This window comes from Bos indicus, chromosome 19 (assembly GCF_029378745.1).
Source record: "Bos indicus isolate NIAB-ARS_2022 breed Sahiwal x Tharparkar chromosome 19, NIAB-ARS_B.indTharparkar_mat_pri_1.0, whole genome shotgun sequence".
NCBI classification, from domain to species: domain Eukaryota; kingdom Metazoa; phylum Chordata; class Mammalia; order Artiodactyla; family Bovidae; genus Bos; species Bos indicus.
In genome coordinates this window covers 29727894-29741629 of record NC_091778.1, presented here as the reverse complement: position 1 = coordinate 29741629, position 13736 = coordinate 29727894, and the positions used below count along the sequence as shown (strand labels likewise).

Genomic DNA, 13736 nt, shown 5'->3' with positions numbered 1-13736 from the left:
CATAAAGGTGTCTTACCGTTATTCTATATCATTGCTTTCAAGTTCTTTTCAATGCAGTAAGGCAAGAAAAATAAAAGTCCAAATGCTGGAAAAGAAGAGCTAAAATATTCATGATTTGTGGGTTCTAATTGAATAGAGAAGAGAATTAACTGAAACACTATGACAATTAATTTTAAAAGAGTTCAGTAAAAATGCAGGTTGCAAAGTACTAATATAAAAATCAACACTTTAAAAAAAAAATCAACAACTTTCCTATATGTCAGCAGTGTCCAGTTGGAAAATACAATAAGGGTTTCCCTGCTGGTCCAGCAGTTAAGAACCCACCTTGCAATGCAGGGGACACTGGTTCCATTCCTAGCTTGGGAAGATCTCACATGGGACAAAGATCTCACAAGAGAAACTGAGCCTGCTCTCTGGAGCCCAGGAGCTGCAACTACTGAGCCCTAGCACCCTAGAGCCATATTCTATTCCGAAGAGGAAATGCCAATGGCCAACAGGTACATGAAAAGATGCTCAACAACCTTAATCATCAGGTAAACGCAAATCAAAACCACAATGGGACACCCCTCACACCTGTCAGGACAGTTATTATCAAAAGGAACACAAATAACAAATGTTGGTGAGGATGTGGTGAAGAGAGAATACCAGTGCACTGTTGGTGGGAATGTACATTGGGTCAGTCACTTATGGAAATGTCTCAAACAACTAAACACAGAGTTACCCTATGACCCCAACAATTCTACTCCCAGGTATATATCCCCCCAAAATGAAAACACTAATTCAGAAAGGTACAGGTACCCCAATGTTCACAACAGCATTATTTACAAATGCCCAGATATGGAAGCAAACTGAGTGTTCATAAGCAGAAGAATGAATAAAGAAGATACACACACTCACTAATATATAAACACGCAATGAAATATTACTCAGTCAAAGGAAAGAGTGAAACTTTGCCACCAGCAGCAACATGGATGGACATGGAAGGCATTATGCTAAAGTGAAATAAGCCAGATGGAAAAAGACAAATACTGTATGAAATACCACTTATATGTGGAACCTAAAAAAAATACAACCAACTGGTGAACACAACAACAACAAAAGCAGACTCAGAGACACAGAGAACAAACTAGTGGTTGCCAGTGGGGGCAGAAGGAGGGACAATATAGGGGTGAGGGATTAAGAGGTACAAACGGTTAGGTATAAAATAAGCTGTGAGGATATATTACACAACATGGGGAATCTGGCCAATATTTTAATAGTAACTATAAATGGAGTATAACCTTTAAAAATTGTGAATCACTATACTATACACCTGTAACTTATATAATATTGTACAGCAACTATGCTTCAACTAAAAACTTTTTTACAAAAGAAAGTTCAAGTCTAGAAGCAGCACTCCACCTCAGGGTCTCTTTTCTATGAGCCTCCTCTAAGCCCCCTCCTTGGGGGTGTGCCCCCTCACTTCCTACCCTACTCCATATACCAGTGAGGTCTGGAGCAGAGTCCCCAGGACTTGCAGGCATTGAAAGCCCAGAGAACTTCAATAACATTCCCAAGGTCACGCTGTGAGCCTGGACCCAGGACTTCAACCCAGGCAGTCTGAAGCTGGAGACGGGTTCTCTCAACCATAACCCCTAACACACATCTTGGTATTTCAGACACTATTACACAGAACTCTGTGCTCTCTGATCTTGATTTTAAAACTGAAGTGTGTTTCTATACAGCTGGAATATCAGAATTCGCTTTTCGCTGAGGGTTTAATTCTTCTGCAGACATCTTCGGTTGAAAACAACGAACAGGGACTTCTGTGACAGGGAGTAGAGCGGTTAACTCTGCACTTCCAATGCAGGGGCCGTGGGTTCCATCCCTAGTCTGGGAACTATGATCCTACATGCCGCGGAGCATGGCCAAAAAAATATAATGAGAAAAATAAAACAACAAACAGGTCTCTCATCTTGGTTCCGACAACAAACTGGGGTGAAGAACACAGAGGACATCCAGTCCTGGTCTTCCCTGCCGAGTCTGAGTAGCATTGATAGGTGATCCACCCCTAAACATGGCTTAAGTCTCTGTGGATTGGAGTGAGAAGCAGTTTCCTTTCTTGTGGCAGCCCGAGTACTTTCTCACCATGAGTTCTCCCTGGGGCTGAGCCGAGGACTGAGACAGGGCTGGGTCTGGGAAGAAAGACTTGGCTGCGATGGACCTGCCCACCTCTGAGGTCTGGCTGCGGGAAGAGGAAACGCGTTGGCCGCAGGACTCGGAGCAGGGGAACCGCTGTCCAACAGCCCTGCCCTGGGGCGCCCGACCCAAAGGTACTTTCATGCTTTGGAGGCCAAGCTCTATATCTGTAAACACAATATGTTTCCTTTTTCATGCTGGGGTTGAAACTGTTATTGTTCGGCACTTTTTCTGCTTCGGCCCAAATGCAAGCAGAGCGCTTGCCCTGGGCAGAGTCCTGTCTCCCCAGGTCACACAGACCTAGTTTGGGGTTCTGGGCCTGACTTCTCAGGTGGGAAGAGCCCCAGGCCCCCGACCCAGGTTGGGGGATAATTTCCTTTGCATTTCGGGGTAGTTCTAGAGTTTTCTCAGTCCAGGGGACCTTGCATGGGAACTTCAGGGCTGACTCTCCTGGGGAGGCCACTCTTCTAAGGGCCCCGTGATCTCTCAAACTGCTGGGGTAGGAGGAAACTAAAATACAGAGCAGATGCAGGAGGAAAATGTGAAGTGGACCACAGTGCCATCCCTCCCTAGTACAGGAGCCAAATCCAAAGCTCACTTCCTCTCAAGACCTACAGCATCTTCCGTGTGTCCCAGGCATTGAGCAAAGCTCCTCACTTGGAAGCCCACCCATGTGTATGGTTCAGTACAAGTGTTCACCACTCACACGCACACCCTCCTTAAAGAGACCACTTCCCACCTGCATGGAGGGCACCATTTCCCCCTTCTTCACATCCCCAGACCCAACAGAGCCACCTGACCACTGACTGCTCCAGAAATGTCCACTTAAGGCTACTTCTTCTTTTTAAAAAAAAATACTTATTTGGCTGAGCCAGGTCTTAGTTGCAGCACGGGGGATCTTTTTTTTTACTTGCAGCACACAGGATCTAGTTCCCTGACCAGGTATTGAACCCTGGTCCCCTGCACTGGGAGTGCAGATTCCTAGCCATTGGACCATTAAAGAAGTCCCCTACAGGCTAGTTCTTTGTCTCCAGGCTGGGGGACAGGGGAAGTTCTTCTGGGACCAAAACTGTCTTGCAGTTTTCATCTCCTAGGCTAATTCTAACTAAACAGCAATGGCTGCCTAGGATATTATACTGAAGTGTGTGTTAGTTGCTCAGTCAGGTCCAACTCTTTGCAACCCCATGGACAGTAGCCCAACAGGCTCCTCTGTCCATGGAATTCTCCACACAGGAATACTGGAATGGATAGCCATTCTCTTCTCCAGGGAATCTTCCCAATCAAGGGATCAAACTTGGGTCTCTGACACTGTAGGCATAATTCTTTACCATCTGAGCCACCAGGGAAGCCTAGAGTCTAATACCCTAAGACCATTTCTGGACTTAGGAAAATGAATACTGTGACTGATTAATGATGTCTGCCCTGGTTTCAGAATTTGGAAGAGATGCATCGCTAAGTACTCACCACAGCCACTCCAAACAGGAAGAGATGAAATCAGAAGTCCCAACAAACGTAATGAGGCAGCAGAAAGTGTCCATCCCTTTGGGACAGTCCATCCATGGAATATAATGCAACATATAAGCACTCAGGAAACTAAAAGAGGTCTACCTCATTTTCTTGTTACCTAAGACTCATTTATTCAAACCCAGCTCCTTCAAAGATGACTATGGTCCTACAGAGTGTCTAACGTAGGTGTGGAGCCTCTGGAATGTGTAAAAAATTGTACATGATAACTAATACTCTCTCTTATCTGGAGGCAGTAAAGGAGTGGAGAAAATCTAGAAAATCTAGCAATAGCACAGCCAGGAAGGAGCATGAATGGCTCTCAACTAAAGCTGAACCCTGCAGAGAGGCTGGTACCTCGCACACCTTATATAGGCTAGCCCCAAACCATCCACAGAGACTGAGTTCTAGAGCCTCCTTCCAGGCTGAGTTGGAAGGACTCATTGATTATCAGGTGATATCGTGAACTTTCTGTCCCTCCTAATATCACTTTCTGCCTTTCAGGTTCTCACTGAACAAATGTACTTTGACCTCTAAAAAACCACTCATCCTTCCCCTGTTTTTGGCAGCACCATACTGCATGCATGATCTTAAGTTCCCCAACCAGGGATCAAACCTGCAGCCCCTGCATTGGAAGTATGTGTGCGTGCTCAGTCGCTTCAGCTGTGTCTGACTCTGCGACCCTATGGACTGTAGCCCGCCAGGCTCCTCTGTCCATGGGATTCTCCAGGCAAGAATACGGGAGCAGGTTGCCATTTCTTCTTCCAGGGGATCTTCCCAATCCAGGGATTGAACTCGTGTCTCTTGCATCTCCTGCATTGGCAGGTAGTTTCTTTACCACTAGCACTGCAGTGGAAGTGCAGGGTCTTAACCACTGGACAGCCAGGGAAGTCCCCACTCACCCCTTTAAATAACCCAGAGGCCTGGCATACCTACTGAGAAATCTTTCTTCTGGATCGTCTTTATATGCATAAGTGCACTGCAAGGGGATTACAGCCTTAGCACTAGCTAATACACTGACCCTAATGGCAAAAGGCTCAGGGTCTCTAGGAATGACCCTAACAGAGGCAGAGGCAGTGTACATTTCTCCACTCCTTGGCAGCACTCCTGAACCACTGGTACACCTGTCTCCTTGCTGACATATTCCCTTGTTCCCTGAAGGCCAGTGGATGCATTGGCTAGAAACATCCAACACAAAAGAGGCTTGGAGCAGGCGCTTCAATGCTGGATGAGAAAGGCTCAGACGGAAAGCATCTCATATCTCATCCATCCCATGACCACAGTCCCTTCTCTCTGTCAGAGGGCAGAACTGGCACAAAAATAACAAAGTCAGGGCTGAACACAAACCGAGTCAAAGACTCCCAGGAGCTGGGGATGGAAAGGAAGTATTATCTCTAGAAGCAAAGAACTGACCAGCTGACGGGTCTCTGCCTTCTAACCTGGGGGAAGCTCACATTATATAATCATAAAACATTATGTCATTAAATCATTAAATGTTATGTAAATCATATAACATTCCAACAGAAAGGAAAATCTAATTCCAAGTTTATAATAGGGCTACATTTTCTGGAATACGAATACAGAAATGCACTCTTGAACTCCCCACGTGGTGCTATACACATCGAACCAAACTAAGACAAGAGACAGACTGGCGGTGAACAGCCCTATGTCCAAGGACTCTCGCGGGCAGTTTCCTTATTCCAGGTGCTGTTCAGAACCATCCCTGGGAGCTGGTTACAACAGAACGTGGCTTTTATGTGATCAGCCTTTGAGACAAGTGCCATGGTACCTGCCTGCTCTCTGCGTCTGCAGTGGCATCACTGAACAAGCCAAGATGTGCCCTGTCCACGCTCAGTTTTGTTTGTGCAAAACCTCCCTGCTGGTGGCCAGGACATCTGGTTTGGAAAGGCTTCCGTTTCTCATGGCAATCTGATGCACTGACATAGAGCACATGTAGAGCACCGAGTACAATGCCTGGCACTTAGTAGGGGTTTTCAGTCTGTCCTCAGCATGCAACCTGACATGCCCCTGGGACAGACACTTTAAACTCCCTGGCCACCTAAACCAAAGCTGCATCTTCCGAGGCTGCGGAGACCACAACGGCTGAGGAGTGTCTCTTCAGACCAACAGGCAAAATGCTGTCGGCCACTCTGTAAGTATTAACCTCCAATCTCGAGCATTTCAAAAGCCCCCCAAGACCTCCAGTCTCCCTCTAATGAAAGGCACTGCAGAAACTCAAGGTATGATTATCACTTCTGAAAGGAAGAAAAAAAAAAAATACTGGCTCACAAAATACCCGCACCACAGCATCAACAGATAAGACCGTTTTATAATCCAGTTCCCTAGAGAGCCATTTATTTTGGTGAAGCCAGTGTGCATAGCAGACGCCGTAGAAGCCATCAAGATAACACGAATAACAACCCAGTGGACTTTTGAAGTGTAAACATAAAAGTCTATTAAGAATACAATGTTGGTTTAATCCCAAGACAAAAAATTTACTTAATGAAAAGCACAACTCATCTCCAGAAGGAAATTATCGATACCAGCTGTGAGCAGACAATAAGGGGGTTCCTTCCAGGGAACATCTGAATTGCAACCCACTGCCTTTCCAGTATTTACTCTGGACCTGAAGTCTCAAATACTTTTCCGAGGATCTCATTTTTCTATGGGAGGAGGAGGAGGTCAGGGAGAAGTCTGGGCAGGGCAAAAGGACAGCTTGGCAAAGCCTTGGAAAGAAACAGACGCTCCCCAGAAGGTGTGTCTTGATTCGGCTCTGTCTCACTTCTCTGGGTCAAGCAGCGAGCAGCCTCTAGGCCCACCTCAGTAGAGACCCTCACTCCAGCCGCCATGGGGCCCAAAGTGATAAACAACAGCCCCATGCCACTGACACATGTGCCCTGCATGTACCAGCACCCCGCCAGCGACCAGGGTACACCATTAAACTCTCATCTTTATTTTTAAGACTTTTCTTTTTGATGTGGACCATTTTTAAAGTCTTTATTGAATGTGTTACTGTCTATGTTCACTGTTTATATTGCTTCTGTTTTAAGATTTTTTTGGTCTTTTGGCTGCAAGGCATGTAGGATCTTAGCTTCCTGAGCAGGGATCAAACCTGCACCCCCGGCATTGGAAGGTGAAGTCTAAACCACTGGACCATTAGGGAAGTCCCTCAACTCCCTTCTTTAACAATACTTCTTAGCCACATCCTATACTTTTTCCAATATGTCCCAGAGAAGCAACCAGCTACTGACCACTAGGGAGAAAGGAGAAGACCTGGTTAAAAAAGGAATTTCTGATTACAAGCTCTGTTCCACCACCTCTGAGAGAGATCACGGGCCCTGAAATCAAAACTCGGCCATGAGCAACACCTGTGCACGCTGAACACCCACACAAAGGTGGTTTAAACACTCTGCAGTTACATTCCTAAAAGCTCCCAGCTCCCACGAGGCCCAAAGGCTAACATCAAGGACAACTTTTTATATACAATTTCATATGCAAGCATTCAAGCATGTATGAACATAGTAAATACAATCTATGCCATCATATGACATATTACACATATTACAACACAACTAGGGAACCACCTTTAATTCCAGCAAGAGGCAACAGGTTGTTCCAACTATTGTCCTCTACATGCAGATCTCGCTTGATTGTATTGTGCTTTATTGAACTTTGTAGACATCCTGTTTCTTACAGGTTGAAGGGTTGTGGCAACCCAGCCTCGAGCAAGTCTACAGACACTGTAGCATAGACTCACTTCATGCCTCTGGGTCACATTTTGGTAATTCTTAGCAATAGTTCAAACTTTTTATTATTGTCTGTGTTATGGTAATCCATCATCGGTGATCTTTGATGTTACTACTATTAATATGACTCATGAAAAGGTTCAGAGGATGGTTAGCATTTTCTAGCAATGAAGTGTTTTTTTAGTTTTATTGAAATATAGTTGATTTATGATGTTGTGTTAATTTCTGCTATGCAGCAATGTTTCAGTTATACATATATATATAATTTTGCACATTCTTTTCCATTATGGTTCATCGTAAGATATTCAATATAGTTTCCTGAAATGAAGTATTTTTATGAATAATTGAGATATGCACGTTGCTATTTTTTAAGACAATGCTATTGCACACTTGATAAACTACAGTATAGTGTAAACAACTTTTACAGACACTGGGAAACTGAGAAATTCATGTGACTTGCTTTATTGCAACATCTGCTTTATCGCTGTGGTCTGTAAATGAACCTGCACTCTCTCTCTGAATTCTGCCTGTACATGAACTGTTCATTCATCCAGCCATCCAGCCATTCATCCATTCTATGGGGAGGCAGCACAGAAGATGCAGTAAAACAAAGCCTAAACTTCAGACTGGGGACCCAGCTCCACCACCTACTAGCTATATGACTTTGGGTAAACCCTTTACCCAAAGGTTATGGTTTCTTCCTCTGTAAAATAAGAACAATAATGGGGCCTAGTATTAGCTTAGCTACAATGATCAAATAACTAAATGTTGGGCAAAAAAAAAGCCCTCCAGGGTTAGTCATATAAAGATAATAATTATAATAAATGGTGGTGGTGGTGGTTAGTCGCTAAGTCATGCCCAACTCTTTGCAGCCCCATGGCCTAGCCCGCCAGGTTCCTGTGTCCATGAGACTTTACAGGTAAGAATACTGGAGTGGCTTGCCAGTTCCTTCTTCAGGGGATCTTCCCAAGCCAGGGACTGAACCCATGTCTCCTGCATTGGCAGGTGGAGTCTTAACCACTGACCCACCAGGGAATTACCTACCATGATAATTACTAGGACTATAAGAATATTCACTTATCTACAGCTATATACCAGACTGAGCAGCAGATCATTTTAGCCTTTTGATTTTGCAAGAGTTTTTATCGGGGCATTAGATTTCTCACAGCAACACCTCCCATATAACCTCCCTCTCCTGCCAGGAATGACGGCAGGCCCAGAGCCATTTACAGCCTGAGGACCCCCTCCCAAAGTCATGTTTAAACAATTACAAGCTTTATGGTGCAGGTACCCATGACCATAGGAGGCCAGCCCAGCACAGTGCTCATCTTGCAGAGACATCTTTTGTGTGGGTTTTGGGTTTCAGCAGGGCAACGCCAAGCCAGAGTGTGAGTTGCAAAACGAGTTTTCATAAGTTCACCCTGTCACAAACCAGGCAGGGGTTCATGCTGACATCCCCACAGTAAGATTAAACAGCATGCTTCATCAGGCACTAAATACTAACACAGCTCCGACGTCAGGGGGACACTGATTAAAACTGATGTCAATAATTTATGGAAACACAATATGGTCTTCAGATGCTCTTTTTTGAAAAAAAAAAAAAAAGGAAGGGAGGGAGGGCCTAGCAACCCAGGTGGTTTAAAACTGTTCATGCATTTTCTCTTGAATGTATACTCCCCCCCATGCATGGATGCTTCTTTACACGATGAATATAGATGCACATGTGTGTAAGAGCACGTGAACACTGCTGATACATATGGGCGGAAGAAAGTATTTAGTTATTCCACGGAGAGCTGTCGAGGCCATAACATTATACAGTCTTGTCTTTCATATTGTTTCGAGTTTTCTTTTCCGGAAGAAATCCAAAATTGCGTTTAAAACAAAATTGGACCTTATAAAAATTCACGTTTACTTCATAGAGAACTCAACCTTGAAACAACCCTGAAAAGAAAGCTGGACCAAAGAAAAACCTATAGGATATAATATTTTCTTGGCCCTATAGAGAACTATTTAGAAAAATAATAATATTGATGTTTTCTTAAAGTTTTAGGCTGGGGGGGCGGTGAGACAGTTAACTTAGAGAACGATGTCACTTTATTATGTCGTGTCTCATTATTTTAGAAAGGCAAAGACAGACAGTGATAGTGTTTCTTTTTTTTAATCAAAACATTTTTCGAGTACAAAATATACTTCTTTGCCTTAGCTGTAAATAATCTGGGTAGCCTGACTTTCTATGTCAACAGTGTGAAATTCACAAGATAGGATTATGTTGGGGGGGAAAAAAATCTGAGCTGCTGATAGTACAAAAGTTAGTGTTTCAAGGATTTATTAATGCCTTTTCCTAGCACAGTGCCCTGTAGTGTCTCAGAACACCTGTCAAATACTAATTCATTCACGTATCTCCACTTCAGGGCCTTTTCATAAAAAGCTCGACCTTTAATTGTAAATCACTTCTAAATTGTCTTTGCTGGCTTTCTCTTTTGCGAAATGATGGAAAAATCACTAAGACTTCAATTAAGACTTTATGGGAACTTCAACCTGACATTCCCGAGGCTATATCTACAAGGTATCAGAACATCTATTCAAAAAGGAAACTATAAATAACTTTAACATCATTGAATTGGCTTGGCTTTTATGAGATGACTGAATAATTGGCAAGATTTAAAGATACTTTAACTACTGAGAATTAAAATAACTTCGGTGAAACCCAGAAAATATTGTCAGCCGATTATTTGTCATGTAGATTATGTACTTATTAGGCCTAATTAAACTTTTTGAACAAAAAGGCTTACTAATTACGTTAGTTAATATGTTGATTGCTCAATTTGGCTTAAAAAAAAAAAAAAAAAAACCCAGTCAATCCAATTTGTGCAGAGTTAGTGCTTTGGTCAAAAGACAAAATCCTCAACTATGGAGATTATTTCAAGCGCATGGCCATTGTTATTACAATCGCGGGTTACTTCTCCACATACAAAGTGACGGAGAGCTGGAGGTGGGTGGTATCAGAACAATACCACCACGGCTAAGAGGAATCTTCAAGCCAGGAAAACGTTACCTTCATAGCCAGCTTATTTGCCTCCATGTATTCACTTGCGTGTTTTCCAATCAGACCCTGCTGGTGACGATGAGAAGTTATCTTTCATATGCACATACAAGTTAACACAGATAGCCAAACCCTGGGAGGCCTTTTAAATGTCAATAAAGGGTTTTCACTCACAAAAGGAAGAAAAGAAAAGAGGAAAGGCGAGAAGAAAGAGAAGAGATGGGAAAAACCAACATTTCTGAAGGAATGGAGCAGATCAAAGGCGTTCTATTCTCAAAGACGACTAAGTCGGGGAGTAACCACTGTCTCACCGCCCGAATCCTGAAAAGTCTCTTCCGACCAGCCAGCAGTGGCTTCCCTTACAGGAGGGGGAAAGACAATGAGGTCTGCAGAAGTGGACCCTTGGATAGAGTGCAAAAATGGAGATCGGGCCACGCAACAGGAGAACTGCCCTCTGCAGACCAGGACGCCCGCCTGGGCCTCAGAGCCGACCAAAACATGTTTTCCATTCCGAGAAAGTCTGCATCCACAAGTCATGAGGCACAAACTATTCAACAACAACATGACACAATTAATCAGAACCAGACCTCAAGACGTGTGTTTGTGGGGGCCAGCAAACTTTGTAATGTGCCTCAGAGGCTGAGGCAACTGAAGAAACTCACACTGGCTGTGTGGGAGGGGGAGGGAATAACTCTATTCCACAAAAGATGAACACCCAAGGGCGGATGGCCGAACTGAATGATTTTCCTTAAAATAAAGCATGGGATTTGTACCTTTACATCTCATACTGGAAAAGCTGATTACGGTCTAACTACCTACCTTTCCTCTACGTTTTTTCTTTTTCTTCTCCTGAGGAGAAACTGAGGGCTCAGAGTTTCTACAGCAGCAAAGCTGTATGATCCAGAAACGGAATGGATTTCTTCTTTTTTTCTTTTTTTTTAAGCCTCATTTCAGACCCAAGAGTATCCACCAGTACAGGGTTTTGTGAGATTTCTCTTTCAGGACCTGAAACCCCATAAAATCAAGAATCTGGGCCCTTAGTTAATTCGCCGGAATTGTTTAATTTCACCTCAACACACACACCATGCTAACAACAACAACGAAAATCTGGTATACTTCTTTTTTGGACCGGGACTGAATTAGTTTAAAATAATTAGTTAACTCTCTTTTGTAATCTGCGGACAGTAATTAATTTAAATCACACCATTCTTTTGCTAGCCCAAACACGCTATCAAAAAGAAAACTATATCTATTTTCAAACCGTAAAAGACAAATGGAGGACGCAGGAGCGATGTTCGTCGTGCACCGAATTAGCCCCAAATTGCAAATCCCTTTGCCACCTCCCAAGGGATTTGTGGTCATGGAGCTGGAACTTCCTGGGAACCCGGCCGGGGTCCCCAACAGCGAGACCAGCTGCTGCCCTGGGGCGGGGCGAGGGGGGTGTATCCCAGAGTCCCGCCAAACTGAGGAGAAGGCAATCAGTGTCTGCCCTTGGATCTGGGATTCGGGGGACTGACCGGTAAATTTTCTGCAAAGCCCACTCCCAGCATCTTGTCTTAGGGCAGCGCACAGGAGGCCAACCCAATCGGCCAGCGTCAGGCGCGCGAGTGGACCGACTCTCCCGGCCCCACCGCCCAGGATTTCCCGGAACGTGCCTCCCACCATCCCCACCACATTCACGCAGCCAGAGATGCTCAAGAACCCTCGATCGCTAGGCCCGTGCGCAGCCGCCCGGGTCCCCGCCCCGCCCGGGTCCCGCCCGCGTCCCCGTGGCGCCCCACTCACCCACGCACTCGTTGGCCTCGCGGGCGGTGGCGCGCTGCCAGGGCCGGTCGTAGTGGAAGGGCTTGCAGCGGTCACACTCCGGGCCGGCCGTGTTGTGCCTGCAGTCGCACACCAGGCTGTCGTCGCGGTCGCGCACGCAGCGGGCCGCGTGGCCGTTGCACTTGCAGCGGCCGCCCACCTGCAGGTCGGACACGGCGTAGAAGTACGAGTCGCGCGCCAGCTCCGAGTCGTCCTCGTTCTCGTCGCCGAACGTGTGCAGGCGGCTGAAAGCCACGCGGATGTCGGTGGCCGTAACCCAGTCCTGCAGCACCGGCGAGTTGTCGAAGTCGTGCGCCGAGGGTCGCCCGTCCAGCGTGCTGAAGGCGATGAGGCCGCCCGAGAGTGGGCGCATGTCGGTGTGCGAGTCGGTGCACACGGCCTCCTGCTCGTTCTGTTTGGTGATGGGCGCGCGGTGCGGCCGGTTGTACATCTTGCGGCACTGCGTGGAGTAGAACTGAAAGGGCACCCACGTGCGCCCGTAGTCCATGGACTTGTAGATGGCCATGGACTCGGGCCGGGGCGAGCAGAACTGCAGGCTCACGTAGGTCACCTCGAACTTCTTGCCGAGCGACAGCGTGAGCGTGACGTTGTGCGGGAACTGCAGGTAGTTCTCCGACTGCCAGCACGTCAGGTTGTGCGGGTTGTTGAGATCCGTGAGGAAGGCGGGCGGGTGCGCCTTCTTGGGGTCCGACGCGTTGCAGAGGTGGCAGGAGCGCAACCGCTCCTCGCCGCGCTCGCTCACCACGCAGTAGCGCGCCGGGGGCCGGCCGCAGGTGCTGGACACGCGCACGTCCTTGCCGAAGGCCGCGTTGACAAAGTCCGGGATGCAGCGGCGCGGGTGGCCGTTCTCGTCCGAGCAGGGGTCGGGCTGCGCCGCCTGGCCGGCGAACATGCTGAGCCCGGGCCCGCCGCGCACCGCGCCCACCAGGCATGCCACGGCCGCCAGCGCCGCCAGCGCCTCCCACACTGCGCGCATCGTGCTGCGTCCAGCCTGCCCCGGCCCCGCCGCGCCGAGGAGTCGGTCCGCCCGCCGCAGAAGGCGCCTGCAGAGAGAGGGGAGCCGCGCTCAGCCAGCCCGCCCCGCGCCCTCCAACCCCGCGGAGGGGCGGCGATCGGGGACGCGGGCGAACGCCCGGCTTCCCCCGCACCGAACGCCCGCCTCGGTCCCCCGCGTCCCGGAGGCAGGCGAATCCGGAGACCCCCCAGGCCCCGCACTGCCCGCGCCTCCTCTTCCCCGCCGGCAGCGAGCCGGGGCCGCAGGCAATCGCTCGGTTTCCCCGCCGCCGCCGCCGCCGCCTCCACGCCGCCCGAGGGTCCTGCCCGCGCCCGTCTGCTCGTCCGCCGCCGCCCCGCCCGCACCCCTCAACTCGGGCGCGGGACAACTCGTAGAGCCCCTGAGCTCGCACGGCCCGCGCCCCCTCCTCCCGCAGCCCGGGCTTCCC

At 47.5% G+C, this 13736-nt stretch overlaps 1 protein-coding gene across 2 annotated transcripts in view; it reads right to left on the bottom strand.

Moving 5' to 3' along the window:
- The window catches only part of NTN1 (netrin 1), a 205247-nt gene that overhangs the window by 174752 nt on the left and 16759 nt on the right, over positions 1 to 13736 (bottom strand). For both annotated transcript variants that reach the window (XM_070774335.1, XM_019982320.2), the window contains exon 2: positions 12256 to 13337. In XM_070774335.1, the coding sequence (XP_070630436.1) occupies positions 12256 to 13270 (1015 nt within the window). In that variant the 5' untranslated portion in view covers positions 13271 to 13337. The remainder of the gene's footprint in view (positions 1 to 12255; positions 13338 to 13736) is intronic.